The sequence below is a fragment of the Acinonyx jubatus genome, chromosome B1, assembly GCF_027475565.1.
Source record: "Acinonyx jubatus isolate Ajub_Pintada_27869175 chromosome B1, VMU_Ajub_asm_v1.0, whole genome shotgun sequence".
Classification (NCBI taxonomy): Eukaryota; Metazoa; Chordata; class Mammalia; order Carnivora; family Felidae; genus Acinonyx; species Acinonyx jubatus.
In genome coordinates, this window is record NC_069382.1 from 108,658,037 (window position 1) to 108,679,475 (window position 21,439).

The window sequence follows — 21,439 nt, forward strand, 5'->3', positions numbered from 1 at the left end:
GGGGGGGAGCGTGTGGGGAGGGAGGAAATGGGAGAGGCTGTGGAGAACAGAAAGCAAAGCATAAAACACATATAATTTTTCTTGATTAAGTTTAGCCTAAGAGAGTAACATTATAAATGACCCTTAATTTCACTAACTCAGGCACTCAGCATAATTCTGTGCTTAACTTTGATATGTTATTTGTGGAATTAACTTAAATTAAATTAAACTTAACAGTGGCTAGACTCTAAGTGTAATGTTAATTTTAAAAATGGAGGGGAAACTTTATGGGAAGGATTCATTTCAAGGCAAAGAAATCATGGCAAGTTTAGATTTGTGGAAAAAGCGTAAGAAGACATAACTTGGCTGAACAGAAAACTCAGCAGCCTTTAACCAATTTTTTATGTAAAGAAGAGAATCTCGTAATGAATTGATTATTAAAACATGGCCAGCCCGCTTCAGTAAGAATAATATTGAAACCAACAGATAATGGGACAAAAACAAATCATGGAATTCACTCGGGATACTTTTGGCAAGCTAAGATATCGAAAGTAGCATGAGTTCACAGAGTGCTATAGTGCTCTGTATTTACAAAACAGAGTGGTTTAGTAATTGTGCACTTGGGGTCTGACACAATAGGAAAGCATCCTAAGAGTCTTTAGGAGGTGTGGTTACTTAATTTATAGCTTGCTGGGGAAGCGAAAGAAAATGATGCTCAGAGTTCAAAAAGCTCCCAGGTTAAATACATCAGGGACTAAAGAAGCCTAATGGACAGATTCTCAGAGCTGCCACTAGTGATCTCGTGAGCCGGGCACAAATGTCTTAAATTCTGTATGTCCCTATTTTCCCAACTGTGACATCCGTGCAGTATGTAGAGGGAAAGTAGAAGGAATAAATACAGTCTAACAACTATGAACACCTTGTCTGCCAACTCACGTTAGCCCCCAAATGCAGCAAGACCCAGTTTTTAAAATACCATCTTGAGTTTTTCATCTAGAGTCACTAACAGCTTTGCATGCGGTGAGGGGGATCTGGTGATTGCGGGATGGACCAAGAGGAGTAAAACCCTGGTTGTCATGGTGTGATGTGTCTCCCTCTCTCAGCCTATGTTTGGAGTTCAGAGGAACTTTCTAAGCCCCAAAGGTCAAAGAAGAGGTCATGTTCTCACCTTCCTTGGAAGCCTTGAACGTTCTATGCCACCAGCGGCTGAATCACACAAGGCTTCCCAAGCAGGTGAAGCAACTATGGCTTTTCAAGAACTGGCCCAAGTTTAAACAAGTTCCTGGAATTAATGGGAAGGAGATTGCTTTTACGGTTGGTCTCCTGGAAACTTCACATTGGAGTCTCCTTTTACCCCTTACCTTGTTCCTTCTCCCCTCACATCCCTGGTCAGGCTCTCTGACTTTCCTCCTCTTTTCTTTAGAACGTTGGTTCTCAAGCTCTAGCATGCGTGAGAATCTTCTGGAGGGCTTGTCTATGCTTATTGCCAGGCCCAGAGTTTTCGATTTGGTAAGTCTTGGGTGGGGCCCAAGCATCTGAATATCCCACAAGTTTCTAGTGCTACTGCTGTGAGGCCTCATTTTAAGTATCACTTCTCCAGAGCTGCCCTGTGCCATAAAACCGTAGGCCTAGCCACATGTGGCTATTTATATAAAAACTGATTTTTAAAAATTAAATAACACGAAAAAGTTCAGTTCTCATGCTTGCCACATTTCAAGTGCTGGAGAGCCAAAGTGGCCAGGGCCTAACGCACTGGGCAGCAGAGCTATGGAACATTTCCTGCGTCGCAGGAAGTTCTACTGGATAGCCTACATCTTGCTTTAGAGTAAACAAGGCTTGGGGATTCTACCTGTGCTTTCAAGTTCCTCACATGGGGCTTTCTGAAGGAGAATCGGTAGCTAGATGGAGGAAGGGGTAGCTCCACCACTCACCGGTCTATTCCCCTGGGCACGTTAATCTCCCTGCACCTTAATTCCCTCATCTGTAAAATGGGGATGATAATGGTGGTAATTACAGGGGGGCCATTTTGAGAAGTAAAGGAGATGATATATGTGTGAGCACTTTGTAAAATCTGCAGTGATATGCAAACCATAGTTATTATTCCATTCCCCTTTTCTACATATACCAAGCCTGGTCATTTAAAATTGCTGGTTCACCACTGCATTCTTTCCAAATACCCACTTTCCTTTTCCTGCAGTCTCCAGTCTGCTTAACCTCAGTCTGTTTGTTTATATTTTTGGCGGGGGTAGGTCATGGGAAAAGTGGGGGCTTTGCTATTTCTACTAAGTCTCCAAAGATGCCATTATATGTACATAGATCAGGGAACTTTTCCCAGATTTCTGTTTCGGTAGGGAAACACAATACCTGTACACTTGTTTTGGGGGTGACCCCAAAACACATTCTCATGTAAACTGATGCAATAAAAACGTTAGGATATTATCGTTGCTTGTAATGCCTGGTGTCCAGACAAACATATATTTTTACATGAGAAAAAATACATATAAGCTAATAGACTCTCTTCCTTGACAATCATCTGAGAGAATGTAAGTAAAAAAACAATGCTACTAAAAAGAACAATGACACTCTGTGTAGCATCCCTAGAACCTAAGGCTGAAATCTGAGCTCAGATCTGAGTTCATGTGCTGTTCCTGAGGTCCTCTTCTATCCAAGGAAGAGATAGCAGTTTGATCAATTTCCAAGAAGTGATTTGAGGAATAAGCAGGTCAATGACTTTGATTTAATGCTTCCTGAACAGCCCGCATTGTGAGGAGACAAGGGAATGAGGAGGAGCCCAGGTTTGGGAAGGGACATGGTGGACAGCATGTCATACTGATGAAATAATGGTGAATGATTTTTTTTTTTCAAGCTACTCAACCCTTAAAAAGGAGCATTTCAAAATAAAAATGCTAAGAGACACGGCAGAACCAAAACCAGTGCTTCTGGACTACCAGGGATATAATAAACATTTCAGGATGACAGTTTTCTCGATAGACCCACTGACCACTCTTCTTCACTTTTACTTGCTTTGGCTTCCAACAGAAGGTCTTACAGGCAGGCAACGCTTTCTAAAAGCTATTTCCCCCACATTAGTCAATCTGGCAGAGCTGACCATAAGGGTAGGGGCTGTCTTATGCTTCAAAGAAATTTAATCTATTAGACCACTTAGAGGCTAAATGCCTCACTTCAGGGTGTCAGAGGAACAGGTGGTGTGGCTCTTCCTACCAGTAACTGCTGCAACCCGGCGCCAATCACATCCTGCAGGTTTGTTTTGTCCTCTGGGCTCACAGCTTGTTTGTACTGCCACTTTTCAGGCACGAAGGGCCACTTCATTTCCTTTGCCTCCTGGATCAGGGTCCTTAATTCACTGGGGAGTGAAGCTGAAAAGGTCAGAGTTCAGGTAAGGAAATTGCAGTCAAAGAAAAGGCTGTTGAGTTACCAATGTTATGATGAAGCACCTCCGTGGCAAAAAAAAATTTTCCTACCTCTTGCTGGCTGGTCTGAGCTGGTGGTTCTGACTCAAAGAATAATAGCGCAAAGCTATCTGTCAGGGGTGGCCCTGGTCTACTTTGCCCTTCAGGTAAATTGGGGTAGTCAGGCATTAAGAAAGGTTTTTAGCAGGAAGTAAAGCACTTCAGTGACTATCTCTGCATGAAGAATCAGAGAAAGGAATGAAGGAAATATTATTTTCCCTGTAAAATGAGAAAGGGACTGAGATGGAATGACATCTGGGGCTTGTGGCAGCTGCGTAATGCACAGAGTCAATTTGTACAACCTCTTTTTACCTCTCCAAGACCTCTCGCCTCACCTCATACTTTCACTATGGACTACATCTGAATATTGACAATGGCTACCAAAAAATGAAATTTGAAATGGTATCGACTTATTGTGAGATGGCTTTGTATTACATTAGTAGACATATTCGATCTCTTCCTGGGCACCAAACCTCATTATAAGAGGTCCACAATATCCCGTCCAAACTTGGAAAACCCAAAAAGTTCTGGAAACTAGAAGGTTTTTTTCTTAAGTTTGGCACCCAAACCAGACTTGAACTGACTAGAGGGTACTTACAGTCTTGTTTATCTTACTTAGTGAGAAGCCAAAAGTTTTGTTGTAAAAATTATGTTTGACTATCGGTGCTGTCCAGCTTCCACTGGAGTATGAATGTAGTAGATGGTACATGTTCCATACTACCTTCCTAACTTGAAAAATTCTGAATTCTGAAGCACATGTGAACCCCAAGTGGTCTGAATAAGGGATTATGGACCTGATTATATGACTGCCAGCTATAAATCTCTATCTTACAGACATTTCATACTCAAAAATATCTAAAACTGAACTCACTGTCTTTTTTCTAAATCTGTTTCTTTATTTTGATGAATGCTACCGCCATTCACTGAGTCACCAAGTCTGAAACTTAAAAGTCAGTCTAGATTCTTTGCTCTCTCTTCCTTCTTGAATCTAACTGGCTATTGAAATCTGTAGATCCTAAAAAATCCATTTCCTTCTTTTCATTATCAGTAATTCTTGCCTGAACCCCTGCTTCCTATCTTGCCTCATCCACTCCAACTTCCACACTGTTGATCCCCATTTTGCTTAAAAAAAAAAAAAAAAAAAAAAGATGGAGCAGGCCATTGCCCTGCATACAGTTCTTTAATGACTTTGTATACTCTGTCCTCATTTTTGCATTGCCTTCTCCCAGTCCTTTCATGATCAAGTTCAGGCCCACTGGCTTTAGCACTCAGTGCAAACTTGGGTACTTCTCATCAGCCTGCCATGAGATGTCCATCCCACAGAATTGAGATGTCCCTCCTGAGTGCTCCCAAGTCCCCAAATGCAGATGCCCTTTCAGTGTTCATCCCACTACTCTGAAACTATACTGTCCTCTCATTGGACTGTGAGCTCCCTGAAGACAGACATCGTGTGTTATCGCTGTTGTAATTCACACCCTGATGGTTAAAAGGATTTGTCTTATATCTACATGAGACATGCTAAATAGGACCAAAGAGATATGACAGAGAGAGTAAAACACAAAAAGAAGAGAAGGAAGAAAACCTAACTCTGCCTTGGTCCATGATGCCTTTCTGTGTCCTTGCCAAGTGGGCAAATGTATGGATGACTGCTGGTGAGGAGACACTGCTTGGCATTGAGAGGGTATCAGATGGGCCACACCAGTGAGTAATCCATACTGACTACTGAGGATGATTTATAAATATCACACTGAAATCATTGCTTCCTGATTCAGCAACCCAGAACTACGGAGCACTGACTGTGTGATAGCACTCCTCCAAAGAAAGTAGAGCCATGGCATTAGGGACCTATGTGGTCATAATCTGCTGGAAAGCTTGGCCCTCTGATTGCCAGAAATGCTCCGGTATGTATGTAAAGAAAGTTTCTTAAATGATATTTCTAAATAGTTGGGAATAGGATGACTGTTCAGTCCTGTTCACTTAGGACAGTTCTCTGTGGTCCTCCTGTACTTATTAATAGTGCTCCTTCTTGTTCTCAAGTGTCCCAGTTTGACCAATAAATTTGGACACTCTGCCCATGAGTATCAGGCTCTGGAGTCAAATGAGTAGTCAAATGACAACAGGAATCTGATATCTGGATTCAAAGAATTTCACCTTATATTGGCACTGAATGGTCTCAATATTTTCAATTTTTTTCATGATGATGGAGAAAATCTGATTCTGTACAACTCATTTTGCCTCCTCCACACTACCCTTTCCTTACAGATCATGCCAGAACATGGATAGTCCAGTGTGGCACACTGAAATAAATGATGCTTCTGAAATACATTTAAAAAATATATCTCTGTTTGAGAGAGGGAGGGAAGCAAACCATAAGAGACTCTTAAATACAGAGAACAAACTGAGGGTGATGGGAGGATGGGAAGAGGGGAAATATGGTGATGGGCATTGAGGAGGGCACTTGTTGGGATGAGCACTGGGTGTTATATGTAAGTGATGAACCATGGGAATCTACCCCAAAAACCAAGAGCACACTTTACACACTGTATGTTAGCCAATTTGATAGTAATTATATTATATAAAATATACCATATGATGTAATAAAATATACCATATACATATGGTATATATATATACACATATATACGTATATATGTGTGTATATATATGCATATATATATGTGTATATATATATGCATATATATGCGTGTGTGTGTGTGTGTATATATATATATATATATATATATAAATATATATATATGTTTAGATTTCAGTTCCTTCTCTATTTCTGAGGAAGTTGCTAGAAGTAGTCACCCATGTTGGCAAGGACAATTTCTGAGAGAAGAGAACAGGGTTGTGAAGAGGAGGGAAAGAACAAAAACCACAGTAATCATGTTTAGAGTTCTCTGGCTTGCCCTGTCACCATAAGTTGCCCTGTACTAATACCTTTCTCTTGGAGCACATATGAGTGACCACTTAAGTCACTAGTATGGCTCAGAAACCACCTGCTAAGGGAGGGACTCTGCACTCACACTGCATTCAGTTGTACTGATGGTGCTTGGGGTGGATCACGAAGCCTGCCTCCATGCGGATGGGTTAATGCTGAGATTATCAATGGCTCAGCACAAATTTCCTCCCGCACTGGCTTATCAGATTCAGCCAACCCCAGCAGTCAGCCCCTGACGGAGCAGTATCCTTTTCTGCCTCTCTGATCACTTACTTCCCCAAGCAGCGTACCTGAAGGGCCGTTGCTAATCGAATGATTTTGTAGCCCTGATTTGCCTTATCTGGAACTAAACTGATTATTTCTCCTCTTCTGTGGCACTTGGGAAGAAAAAAGAAGAAAATGCTACCCAAGTTGGGGCTCTGAGTTTTCACTAGGGAGAACACAAAGCTTGAAGGAATTTGGGCTAAAGAGACAAAGGATGCCATGTAGTAAAAGGACAAGAGAAAAACTTCAGTAGAGAGAACACAATACGCTGGCCCTGAGGGAACTAGAACCAGCCCTGCAGTGTGTTCTGGAGGCGCCAAGTACCCGCCGTTCCCTGACAAGGGGCTAACACCTGCCAGGGTGTGCCCAGGCTGATGGGCACGTATAACTAGCAAGCAAAATCACGCAGTGGTGTATCTGGCTAATAAAGAAGGAAAACACATAAACTAAGGTGTTGTGAAACAATGGGACATGGGGCATTTTACCTTGAAAGGGGCAAAAATAACGGATTACAAAAATTTAAGACACCTCTAGGTACCTGAAGTGCCTCTGTGTGTGTGTGCCAGTATACAAGAATGTGGGAGAGACTCCTCCAGAACCTTTCCCATTATATAATCATCCACAACAAAAGAGATGGGGAGTGTGCATTTTATGTAATCTTATCTCTGCAAGGAATAGCCAGTCACTAAAAATACAAAAAAAAAAACAAAAATTAAAAGCACATAAAAGGGATACACTTATAGAAACGCAGGAAAATTTATTCAAATGCTGAAAGGAAAGAAAATTCCCTCTCCAAAACTGGCTATGGAAGAAATAAATGTTTTAACTTTCTAGACTTTGTGATCAAAACTTCTCAAACAACGACTCATCTAAAACTATGAATGGCATAAACTATGAAATGAGCAAAAGGCCAAATTCTTAAACACCGATAATGATGCAATCAGTATTCATCGGTATGAAAGGATTTATTTTACAAATGGCATGTGAATGCAGCATGAGAAATGTATTGATAATAAAAAAAAAGAAAGATTGGACCAATGAGATGACATATTTATGGAAACCGTAGAAGCCTATGGAAATTGATGAGGCACAAAAGCTTAGTTTGAAAAAAGTATATGCCACCATTCAGATGTTGCTTCAATTTTTTAATAATTGAAATTTACGAGCACCAGCCTACTTGCACCCTTTGTTCTTCTTGAACTAAACTGTTTTCTTGTAGCCTCATGTTTACTGAAGCCTAAAATTAGAACTGACAGCAATTCACTGCAACAAAGTGGGCTTCCTCCCCTGCCCGTCCGCCTGTAGCCCATGTCCCATTCATGCCCTAGAAATCCACTCATCTCTCGGTGGTCATCTGCCAGGAGAAGAAAAATAGGGCAGAGATGAAAACATGTCGTTCAGGCAGGGGAGTTGAGAGCAAACCTGCTGGCTTCTCCCTCCCCCCAGCGCCTCTCCTCAGGACCTCACCTCTGCACTGCTGGTCCTTGCTCTTGTCCTCCTCCGACACATCTGACGCCTCCAACAAGAGCCGGTCCAGCACTTGCTTGCACTCTTGCAGTAGTGTAGCTACGGCTTTTTGATTATTCATGATGATTACTCTTCCTCAATGATGAGTCAAGTGTCCCTGGGTCTATGGTGATCAATTACCCAGAAGAAGACATCGATTCTCAATAAAAGAGCCCCTTCAAGGCGAAGGTACCTGGTGAACAAAAGCGAGAGAAAGATGATTAACTGAAGCATCATCAATTATCTGTAAGACTCAAGCAGGGAGGGATAATAGGGCAAATACATGAAAATACATGACAGCCCCGGAGGACTTTATTAGGGGAGTGTGTGAAATTACTGCAGGGCCTGGTCTAGATGGGCAGCACCTCGAAGGCGTCAGAGAGCAGAAGGGAGAGGGTCCTGGTGCAGACCTTGGTTACCCGCAGTGATGTCAGTGGAATCCCATGAAGCCAAATGAAATGAATATACTCTGTGATTTATGTATCTTCTGCATACTTCCCATCAGTGCCTCTGGATCCCAGTGGCACCGCACTTTCTGTCTCTCCGGAAGTCTACAGGAAGCATCTGGCTAACAGTTCTAATATTCAGATACAAGCACATGGTGATATGAAGTTTACCATTCTCATAACCCACTACTGATTTCCCCTGTGAAGTATTCTTCATGGTATTTAGCATCATATAATTTGGACCAAGGTAGGCAATGACAGATGCCAAATTTAAAGCTCTTCACCGCTAGGCGTATTGCCAAATAAAATAGAGAAATGATATCCCAGAAAGCCCAATTTCCTAGATCTAGTGTATGGATGAATTTTTGGATGACAGATTGCATATGTAAATATGAATATACTATAATGATCTATTGCAGTCAAGGTAATTTCACGAACAAAATAAATTACTAACAGTACAAAAGTACCTGGCAAATAAATACCATAAAATTACTGAATTAACACATCTTTATTATCTTACAGGTCATAAACAAATAAATAAATAAGAATACTATCTTATTATCTATAAATCTTCCCTTTATTAAGGAATGTACACTGTAAACAAAACAAACTTCCTTTGTTTACAATGAACAAATGAAACAAAGAAACTCTTCCTGAGTTTGCCAGAATAGAGTAGAGCTGCTATAGGGCTTAGACATTCTTACAGAGCACATAGAATTAAAAAAATTTTTTTTTAATCTTTATTTATTTTTGAGAGAGAGACAGAGTGTGAGCAGGGGAGGAGCAGACAAAGAGGGAGACACAGAATCTGAAGTAGGCTCCAGGCTCCCAGCTGTGAGCACAGAGCCCAACACGGGGCTTGAACTCACAAACCCCGAGATCATGACCTGAGCCCAAGTGGGACACTTAACCGACTGAGACACCCAGGCGCCCCTAGGGCACATAGAATTTTATTACTAAAGCAAGAGAGTCTGAAAGGGAAGGAAGTAACAAATGTATGGATGGCTCATGTTCCTTCATCTCCTGGCTTATACATGCAGGGAAGTAATCATTAAAAATATTAAAGTCATGAATTATTGCGTAGGTGTTGGGATAAAAAGTCTCATTTTAAGAAGCTAGTCTTGAATTTTAAATAGCAAGAAAATATTTTTCTTTCTTTCTTTTTTTTCCTTAACAGGAACAGAAAATGAAAGATGAACTAAATGTGTAATATAAACTTTTCACTTTTTCATTCTAACCTGGTTGGTATACTTTATATACTTTGGGTTTGAAAACACACACACGTTCTTTAGACAGAAAACTGCCAAAGCAAAGTTTCAGGATGTTACAGGCTTGTTTCCTTAAAATAATGGTGTATTGTTGGTGAAGAACACAAGTACAGTACTTGGATACAAAATTCCTGTTTCTTGAAAGAGAATTCACAGAAGTGAGATTGTGATGAATTAGTTATTGGATGCATTTAAAGCATAAGTATAAATTAAATCTCTCTTCTGTTTAAGATGTTTCAGAAAAGTATTCCTGCATGGATTGGGTTGTGGTACTAAATGGTTTCCAATGTCCCTTTTAGCCCAAGTGTTTTTAAGTGAATGTTGTGTGGTAAGAGCTGGCCATTAGCTTGCCTTTCTACGAAAGGAACCAAGAAGTAAGGGCTGGTCAGAGAGCTAATTAGTGGAGTAGCACGAGCAAGAAGCCATGTAGCAATGGAATGGCCCACCATTCCTGAAAAAGGGAGCTGTGCTCTAATGGAGGGTTAGCATGGAGATTGAGAAATGCAGTTGGTAATTGAGAAACTTAACAAACCTTGCTTGAAATTAACTGAAAGTGAGTAGGACACACTCTTTTTCTTCAAATGAAAGGAAGAAGGGGGTTCTCTTTTTAGGATCCTTTTTAGGACCTCATATAGAAAGAGGAGTATAATAAGAAAATATGAAGAACTCACGCACAAAGAAATAATCCTGTACTGTGATGTAATGTTAATAGCACACCATTCCTTTGTCTAAAGGCTTAGAATAATGTTTTGTTGGTGCCATATCATCCTCTTAAGGTAGGAGGTAGTCTTTTGTAATACTGACAAATTAAAATAAACTTTAATTGCTCTGTTTCTGTAAATGTTTAAACAGAAAGAGCATGTAGTAATGAATAGAGGACTTGGATATAGGAAAACTGTTACACATAATAGTGTTCAACAGATATTTGTGACTAATTCCACTTCATTCTCTATCGTCAACTATTTGTGAGACCTCTGAGGTTCACTGTGGAGACTCATTTTTCTTATCTCTATTTTAAGGGGGTTAAGTGGGAACAATTGCTAATATCTTTCCAGGTCTTAAATTACATACTCAGCAGATTGTCTATTTTGCCTAAGAATATCTGATACTTATTTATTGCATAATTCTTGGCTCTTTTGAGAACACTTAGGTATAATATTCTTATGTATACTTTTCTCTGTGGTTTAGAAATGTTGGCTTGAATCTTAGAGGTTGATTACTAAATAAATATAACTCTGCTTTTGTTCCCTCACTTGAAACCCTAATGTCTACAGGATCATAAATCTCTTCCTTTTGTCTAAGTGCTGTGAAAGAGAGATAAGAAATGTGGTTCTGTGAGGGCAAACAACAGGACTTGTCCTAATAATTTGGGTGAAACTAGAGCAGGTTAATGGGGTATTCTTTGAGGATATGATGCTTGAATTAAACTCTGTAAGAAGAACAGGGCTTAATGAAATTAAAATGGTAGGGAACAGCCGTAATGCAGATAGAAATATAGAGGAAATGAAAGAAGGCCAAATTAGTTTAACTAGAGATAAAAGGAGAAAGTTGATGAGGTGAGTTTGGAGAAGTAGGTAGGGGCTGTTCAGGGCCCCGTGTGCCAGGTAAGGAATCTTGTGTTTAACCCAAGAGTCATAGGAAACTACTGGTAGCAGGAGGAACATGACCAGATTTGCATTTGGAAAAGTTCATTCTGTTTTGGCTATAGGGTGTTTTGGGGGCAGAGAGGAAAAAGGTGATTGCAGGTAGATTAGTTAGGCATTTATTGTAATAACCTAGATGAGAAATATCAGAACTTTGGGCCAGAGTCATAGAGACAGAAAGTTGGACAAATTTGAGCGCTGTTTAGGGAATAAATGCAGTGTTGCTGTTGGATAGATATGGTCTTAAAAATGAGTCCCAAGATTGTGGCTCACCATAGCTCAAAGTTGAATGGACAGTTACCATACTTTGAGACAGGGAACATAGAAGGGATCTAGGAAAAGGCATAAATGCATCTTATATTTTATATTTCTAGCAATAAAGATAGAAAGATAAGTCATACTGTCCAGAATAAACAATTGGATTCTAACCAAGAAAGCATTTCTAAGAAAAGAAGATTTCCAGGATAATTAATGTTTAGTACTTGGGACTTCCCAAAATATATTGAAAATATTCTTTATACTTTTTGAAAGTTATAGCATTTTCTCATTTCCCTGCAGAATTCAGGAGAGACAATAGGAAGAAAATACTGTAACATGAGAAACACTTTGGAATCCAACCATCTGTCCAGACTTGTATGGTTCATTGTTAAGCATAACAGAGGCTGGAGCCTAGAAAATTTTCCTTCAGGCAATGATCCTGCTGGAAATTTTGGTCAGCTTCCTTTATAAAAGAATCATTTTCAATTTCAACACATATCAATTTTTACTCCCTGAACTGTGGCGTTCTGTGAGCTGTACCTATTCCTAAATTGAATAATGTTAATTTCCCCATATTTTTTGTAATCTAAGAATTATTTTTTCTATTTTGACATCCCCTATATACATTTTTTCAAAAAATTAAATAGAAAGAGGCCATCAAGAGCAAGAGAACATACAAACAGATACTTCCAGGATAATATTAGATATCCAACAAAGTTAGAATCTATGGCACACATGTATGCACATAGCCAAATGGTCATGTGTTCATATATTCCATGTTTGGAATTTTGATATTTGTGTATTTTATTTCTATTGGTGACCTAGAATACAGCTGAGTGGATGAGTTGCAAGATAATTGAGAAATCAGCCATCATTAAGAGAAGGCAAATCAGTGTATTACTCAAAACCCCATTTCTTTTGGCATTTGTGAGTCTTTTTCTTGGACAATTAGTACTCCTTTGGGGGTAAATCAAAGAAAATAAAAGAATTCCAAAGGCATTCCATGGTCTACTAGCTGCCACTTCTGTAATAATCCACCAGCCAGCTAGTCATAATCCTTAAGCTAAATGATGTGGGGAAGCATAAAGAAGTAGAGGCATAAAGAAGCCTACGCTGTCAAGGAGTTATAATATAATTATGGGAATAAGACATAAGTACATTAAAATATTAAACAGGATTATAGTCCAAAGTGTCAGTTTAAAATATCTTTGTTGGAATTCAATTAATGTTTGGTTAGACTCACAAGCGAACGTACAGAGCTCATTTGATTCATATATAAATGAATAATTATACTAAAATTACTTTTTCATCTACATTCAAAATCATTTATCATATTGTTCTATTCTGGTATCTAATGAAGAACAACAAGAATACATTTCTCTGATCAGTCACCAGCAATGACAATGCAGCTTTTTCCACCTTTTCACCTTCCCCTGAGCAACCCCACACACAAATTCTGTCCATAGTGCCTCTGGTACTGGTCCGTGCAAGTGGGGACACAAAAGTAGAAAGAGAACTGATTGGAGAGTAAGACAACTGTGGGGCTTGGATAGATATTTTTGGGTAACAGCCATTGTTAGCATTTTAAAACTGAATAAAAAGAGAAGGAGAAGGCAACTTCTAAGTCACCAAAACCCAAAAGGGTAGACTTCTATTCTAGTGGTATGGAAGACTGTACATTCTGAACAACATTCCCACTGAAAACAAGTAAAAATGCTGCAAACGCCCTTTATCACATCTACAATGTATCAATAAAAATGATAAGAAAAGGGGGCGCCTGGGTGGCTCAGTCGGTTAAGCGTCCGACTTCGGCTCAGGTCATGATCTCACAGTTCGTGAGTTTGAGCCCCGCGTCGGGCTCTGTGCTGACAGCTCAGAGCCTGGAGCCTGCTTCACATTCTGTGTCTCCCTCTCTCTCTGCCCCTTCCCTGCTCATGCTGCGTCTCTGTCTCAAAAATAAATAAACATTAAAAAAAATTATAAGAAAGGAAGGACTACTCAGAAAACAAACCAAGAAAAAGCTGGAACCCAGAAGGTTAGCCAGTACAGAAGTTAGCTTTTGCCTTGAGTGTATTTGCAAACACTGTAAGCTGAAACTTTGGTTTTCACGATCTTGGAGTGTGGGAAGATAGGAAATAAAGCCGAAGGCCTATCCAATTTGGAATGTATAAGAAGACACTGTTCCCTTGCATAAAACTGATGTCCCAGTAAAGGTTGATCCTTTAGTGTAAGGGCAAGCTAAAAGTGAATCCTCATCCTCTCCTGCCACCTCTCAGGAAATTTGCCTGTGGCAAAACATGCTGCCTCTTGAGGGAGACCAGATTTTTTTCTCTTGAGAATTTCCACAGATCTACAAAACTTCTGGCTAATAATTACTTTAAAACAAGTTATTTAAAAATGATCCTAAAGCTTCAGGAGAACATACCTTGTAAAGTCCACTTATAACATAATGACATCCCGACCCAGGCAACATGCAGAGCTCATGTAAATTTTTTAATTAACTGTTTATTGGAAACATGTCAAATACCAAATCGTTTTTTTATTCATTCTTTAGCTTTTATACGATGTTTTTCAAGATCACATGTGTTTATTGGAAACACGTCCAATACCAAATCGTTTTTTTATTCATTCTTTAGCTTTTATACGATGTTTTTCAAGATCATATGTGTTTATTGAAAACATGTCAAATACCTAATCATTTTTTTCATTCATTCCTTAGCTTTTTATATGATATTTTTCAACATCATGAGAGATAAATAATATTCTAACCCTGTGCTTGTTATTTAAAATAGCTACAGCATGGCGCCTGGGTGGCTTGTTGTTTAAGCATCTGACTCAGGTCATGATTATCAGGGTTCATGAGTTCGAGTCTGACAATGGGTGAGTGAGCCCCGTATCATATGAGCAAGAGCCTTGCTTCAGGTGAACATGAGCTCTGCTTCTCTCTCTCTCTCTCTCTCTCTCTCTCTCTCTGACCCTCATGGGATTCTTTCTCTCTTTCCCTCTGCCTCTCGATCACTTGTGCCCTCAATCTCTCTCCCTCTCTCAAAAAAAAAAAAAATAGCTAGAGCAAATAAAAGGTAGTTTTACATACGTGAATTTCATGAAAAAAAAAAAAGTCCTAGGTTGGTGGTTTTCTCAGGCAACTGGTGGAATGAAACATAATCTTCTCTAAAGGAATCTGACTTCAAACTAGGCTTCAAAGAATTTCCACCTATAAAATACCAAGAAATATGAGTCCCTGGCCAACTCACAAAATGCATGAGGTAAAAGGAAACAATGGATGAAAGAAGAAACAACAGATAGTAAAATCAGACCCACAAAGAATTTAGTTAATGGAATTATCAGATACAGACTACAAAATATACATGCTTAAATTGTGAAAGCGTATATTGAGTATATGAGTTAAGAACAGGAAACTATACAAAGGTATAGGCAGATTGAAAAAGAATCAAATAGAATTTCTATAAATGAAAAAATAATAGTTAAAAATTTTTAAATCTATGAATTAAATAGATTCAGTCAAATATTAGTTCTGGCTGAAGATAGAATTTTTAAACTGTTGATAAATCAGAACATATCTAAACTGCAACAACAACAAAAAATACAGAGAGAGAAAATACAAAAGAGAGGTTCAGAAACAGGGAAAATTGATGGAAAAGCTCTAACATATGCCTCATAAGAATCCTTGATGGGAAGAGGAGGGAGAAGCAAAAGAAATGTTTGGACAGATAATGACTAAGAACTTTAAGAACAGGAGAAAGACAGTAATTAAAATACCCATAATATTCAAGCAGATTAAATAAATAAATAAAAATCCATATTTAGAAATATCATAGCAAAACTAGGGAATACCAAGGGCACAGAGAAGATCTTTAAAGTCACTGGAAAGAAAACACAGCACCTTCAAAGAAACAACAGTGGATTTATAGCTACCTACCTAAAAGCAACAATGGAAACTAGAAGACAGTGAAAGGATATCTTCAATATACTGGGGGGAAACCTTGAAAAATAAAAATATTTAAAAATAAACATCAACAGATTCTTACTAAATAAATCCCTAAAGTACATACTTTACATAGAAGGAAAGTGATCACAGATGAAGGGCCTGAGACTGAAGGGAAAATAATAAACAAAAATAGTGGTGAAATGTTGGCTAAATATAAATACTGATTGTATAAAGCTACAACAATAACAATGTCTTATGAGATTAAAAAATAGAAAAAAAACACATACAAATACAAACAACATATATATGAGGAGGAGAGTGATTGATGTCAAAGTGTTTTTAGATCTTGGAATTGACAGGAGGTAGGGAGATTTTAACTTTAGACTGTGATAAAAACTTCTAAGATAATCTTTTAAAAATAAAACATGTAAGTTTCAAACTGGTAGAAGGTAAAACATGAAAAGAAACAAAACAATCCAAAGGAAGGCAAGAAAAGAAAAGGGGAAAAAAAAAAAACAAGGAAAATTCAGGATAAATTTAAAATACAAAATATGATGACAGAAATAAATTTAAATATATCAGTATTTCCAATAAATATAAATGAACTAAATGTTATAGTTAAAAGATAAAGGTAGAGTTGATTTTAAAAATAGTCACATGGATTTACTTAAAGCATAAGAATAAGGAAAGTTTAAAGATAATAAGAAAAAGATATATTAGAAAAATACTAACTAAAAGAAAGTTAGTATATTGGGGCACCTGGATGGCTCAGTTGGTTGAGTTTCTGACTCTTGATGTTGGCTTAGGTCATAATCCCAAGGTCACAGGATCTAGCCCAGCATTAGGTTCTGCACTGAGCATAGAGCCTGCTTAAGCTTCTCTCTCTCTTCTTTCCTCTGCCTCTCTCCCCTACTAGCGTGCTCTCTTTAAAATTAAAAAACTGGGGCCCTTGGGTGGCTCAGTTGGTTAAGCGTTTGACTTGGGCTCAGGTCATGATCTCACTGTTTGTGAATTTAAGCCCCACACTGGGCTTGCACTTGACAGTGCAGAGCCTGCTTGGGGTTTTCTCTCTCTCTCTCCCTCTCTCTCTGCCCCTTCCCTACCTATGCTTTCTCTCTCTCTCAAAATAAATGAATAAACTTTAAAAAAATAAAAATAAAATTTAAAAATTAAAAAAATTATAAAAATAAATAAATAAAAGAAAGTATATTAATATCAGGCAAAACAGACTTTAAGGCAAAAAACATTAATAAAGATAAAAAAGCTACTTTACAATGATACATGGTTCAGTTCACCAGGAAGGTATAGCAATTCTAAATGTATATGCATCTAGGAGTATAGCTTTTAATATATATGAAACAAAAAGTGAAAGAACAATAGGGGCACCTGGGTGGCTCAGTCGGTTAAACGTCCAACTTCAGCTCAGGCCATGGATCTCATGGTTCTGGGGTTCGAGCCCTGCATCGGGCTCTGTGCTGACAGCTCACAGCCAGGAGCCTGCTTCGGATTCTGTATCTCGCTACCTCTCTCTCAGCCCCTCCCCTGCTACCACTCTGTCTCTCTCTCTCAAAAAGATAAACATTAAAAAAATTTTTTTAAAAGGTTGCTTAATGTTTCTAAAAAAAAAAAGAACCATAAAGAAAAATATGCAAATACATAATCATAGTGGGAAAATTTAACACACCTCTTTTAGAAAGTAATACATTAAGCAGACAAAAAAAAAAGTGGTAATGATATCACTGATTTGATCAACACAATTAACAAACTTGATTGAATAGATATTTATGAAACAACATATCAATGGCAGTCTATACATTACTTTCAAGCATGCCTGGAAGGAACATTTATAAGAATTTAAGGTTTACTGTGCTATGAGACAAATCTCAACAAATTTCAGAAAACAGATTAATGTTTTGCATATGACATTGTATGACTGAAAGGCAATTAAGGTAATCAATAACAAAAAGATGACTAGAAAAATATTCAAATAGATGGAAATTAAGAAATACAGTTCTAAATAATTTGCAGGTCAAAGAAAGAATCATTATGAAAATTAGAGAGTATTACAATGGAATGATAAATACTGCATGTCAAAATATGTGGAATTCAATCAAAGTGGAACATAAAAGGAAATTAATAGCCAAAATACTTACAATAGTAATAAAGAATGAGGGAAATTTAATGAGTTAAACTTAAATAACCAAAAGTAAGGAAATGAATAGAAAAAATAAATGGTAGAAAAAGTGAAATAAAAAAAGAACAGAAATTAATGGAATGAAACAGAAATTAATGGGAAAAACAAATATTCCATAGGAAGCTCAATAAAATAAAGTTCTTTCAAAAGACCACTGAAATTGACAAACTGCTGGTAAAAGCGATCAAGAGATAGAGAACAAACAAATAAAAGTAGGACTAAAAATCTTAGGAGGGGACATTAACAGATACTACAGAGATTTTTAAAAAGCTAACAAGTGAATAATGAAATATTATATACCAATACATTTGAAAACAATAAAATGGCAATTCATATAAAAGCATAACTTACTTAAAAGAAACCAGGGAGAAACAGAAAACCTGTATGGTCCTATAGTCTTAAAGAAATGTAATCAGTAGTTGAAAAACCTTCCTACAAAGAAAACACCAGGAACATACAGTTTTACCAGTAAAATTTTATCAAACATCCAACAAGCCAATAAATTCAGTCTTATGCAAAATATCCTTAAATCTACAACAAGTAGCTAAAAACATGTAACAATAAAAATACACCATTTACAATGGCATAAAATATGTAAAGTATAATTAAAACTTATATGTGTGTATATATGAAGTAACCTATGAATAATTCTAATAATAACTATGTAAGACTTTTGGAAAGAAATTATAAAACTTACTTCATTGAAAGACATTAATGAAAATCTAAATACATGAGGAAATATTCTATGGTAGTGGCCTGGAAAGCACAATATTATTAAGATAGCAATTTTTCCCAAATTTATTTCCATCTTTATGCAATTCCAATAAAAATTGCTACAGCTGAACATGTGTTTGTGTGCCAACCTGACCAGATGATTCTAAAATTTATGTGAAAGGATGAAGTTCAAGAATAATCAAGATACTTCTAATGAAAAATAACAAGGGAGGAGCGGGGAGTATCATAACAGATGTCAATAATTAATAATAAAATCATATTAAATGATGCAAAAACTACTGGCACTAGGATAGGCAAATTGCCTTTCTAAATATAGTTCTGCAAGAGACACAGGTATATATGGGAATTTGGTTTAATACACTAGCTCAATACATGACCTTGAGCTAATTGGTTATTTTTTTTAATCAATACTAGTTAAAGAATTAAGTGTGAAAGACAAAAGTATGCAACTTTTAGAGGAGAATATCTAAGACAGAATATCCTTTTGACCATTGGTTGGGGAAGAATTTCTCAAACACTTATAAAAAGAGCAAATCACAAAAGATTGATATTTAATTAGTGACAGAGATGAACTTCTGATTACTAAAATGACACCATAAAGAAAGTGAAAAGACAAGTCAGAAACTGGGAGAAAGTATTTGCAATGTATGTAACTGTCAAAGGATTTCTATTGAGAATATACAAAGAATTCCTATAAATCCTTGAGAAAAGGACCAATCTCATAGTAGAAAAAGAATGAACAAAAGAGTTGAACAGACACTTCACACAAGAGAAAACATTAATGGCCAATGAACACATGAAATGTGTCCAAGCTCATTGGTAATCAGGAAATACAAATTCAAACCATGACCATTCACAACTTTTTGATTAGAAAAAATTTAAGTTGGATAACAGTTGTCAAGAATAGTCACTGCTACTTCCATTCACTATTGTTGGAAACTGGAAACCGTAGTTTGGCATTATACAGTAAAGTAAAAAAAATGCACATAGTGGGTGCACTATGACCCAGTGTCCACTCTTAGATATTCTAGTTTGGAGAAAATCTTGGGACCTGTGTCTAGGGAATATGAGCATGTTCACAGTGACACAGTTTGCAATAGCAAACAAAAGGAACAATCCATTACCCATCAAGAGGAGAATGGATTAAAAAACCGAAGTGTAGAGGTGCCTGGGTGGCTCAGTTGGTTAAGTGTCTGACCCCTGATTTTGGCTCAGGTCATGGTCTCATGGTTCATGGCTTCAAGCCCTGCATCAAGCTCTGCGCTGACAGCATGGGGCCTGCTTGGGATTCTCTCTCTCCCCCTCTCCTCTGCCCCTCCCTCACTTTCTCTCTCTCCCTCTCTCTCAAAATAAACTTAAAAAAAATAAGTTAATTAAAAACTGAAGTGTATTCATACACTGGGATAGAATAAGCAAGTAAGTGAATGAATTACAGTTACATATAGCAATATGCATGAATCTTAGAAATATAAAAAAGCACATCACAGACGAATATGTGCATAAAAATGTTTATAGCTAAACAATATATTATTACAGGATACAAATATATATGGTAAAATTACAAAGAAAAGGAAGGGAATGATAAACTAAAAATTAACAACAGTGGATTTATTGAGGGGAGAGTGAAGAAGATGAGGGGGAAGCATATGAACACAGGAAACGTCAAAGAAAGTGGTACGTTTTTTACTCAGACTATTTGATTTATGAGCATTCATCATGTTCTTGGTATACTACACCTATTTTATAATTTTGTAAAGTTTACTTTGAGAGAGAGAGAAAAAGCGTGAGTGGGGGAGGGGGAGAGAGAGAGAGAGAGAGAGAGAGAGAGAGAATCCCAAGCAGGATCCACACTGTCAGTTCAGAGCCTGATGAAAGGTTTGAACCCACAAACCGTGAGATCATAACCTAAACCAAAGTCCGACGCTTAACCAACTGAATCACCCAAGTGCCCCTATTTTATAATTTTTTGATACCTATTTGACATTTAATGAAAAAATTAAAAAACGGAAAATAGAAACTCAAGCCTAGGAGTATTGCACAGGTAATAAATATCAGTTCCTGCCCTTAGGATTGGAGTCAGTGATTCCATTGAGAGAGAGAAAGAACCTTTCAGAGTAGGAAGGGGCACTTGCACTGGGACTTTTCAAGGAGGTAGGATCTGAAATAGTTGGAGAGAGAAGTGAGGAAAAGAAATCTAGTTGGGGAGTGGCATGACAAGAGACTCCAAGGAGGAGATCCTCATCTTGTATTAAGGATCCATGAGTTAGCAGTGACTAGTGAAATAATAAGACAGGCAGTTTGAACCATTAATTTCACAAACACTAGATGGCCAAGAAATTCAATTCACCTTTTCTTTCCATTTACAAAGAAAATGAAGGAGTGTATGTAATTAAAAAAAGAAAAGATTTTCAGGAATTCTATAAATGAAAGAGGAGTTTTTTCCTGTGGCTCTTTTATATCAAGACTTCCAGCCTAAAGGCCACACCTTGTTAGAACAGGAGACTGGAGGCCAAAGTTGTCCCTTCTCTCAAAGTTGTCTCTGTCTCTGTTGCCCTTGTGCCCCACCCTCTTCAGTTGCTGACTGCTGAATGTGTTTATCCAACTTGACTGCACAGGAAAGTGCAATGAGAGTGTTCCGGGTCATGAATGGGTTACCTGTTGGCCTCAGGAAGAAAGAGGAGGGGAAAAAAAAGGTCATCATCGTGGGGGTTGTTGCTCATACTCTGCAGCTACAGTTACCCACTCCATCAGCCACGGTGACATCCGATGAATTAGAAGCCCGG

The 21,439-nt window shown here is 37.8% G+C and overlaps 1 protein-coding gene across 13 annotated transcripts in view; it reads right to left on the bottom strand.

Moving 5' to 3' along the window:
- Nucleotides 1-21,439, bottom strand: part of ALPK1 (alpha kinase 1) — a 134,262-nt gene that overhangs the window by 60,675 nt on the left and 52,148 nt on the right. For 9 of the 13 annotated variants that reach the window (XM_053217060.1, XM_053217053.1, XM_053217058.1 and 6 more), the window contains 2 exons: nucleotides 8,125-8,356; nucleotides 3,202-3,356 (listed from right to left, as the gene is read on the bottom strand). In XM_053217060.1, coding sequence (XP_053073035.1) covers nucleotides 3,202-3,356; nucleotides 8,125-8,245 — 276 coding nt within the window. In that variant the 5' untranslated portion in view covers nucleotides 8,246-8,356. Of the gene's footprint in view, nucleotides 1-3,201; nucleotides 3,357-8,124; nucleotides 8,357-15,718; nucleotides 15,782-21,439 lie in introns of those variants that run through there. The other 4 variants (XM_053217055.1, XM_053217057.1, XM_053217061.1 and 1 more) reach the window with 2 other exon arrangements.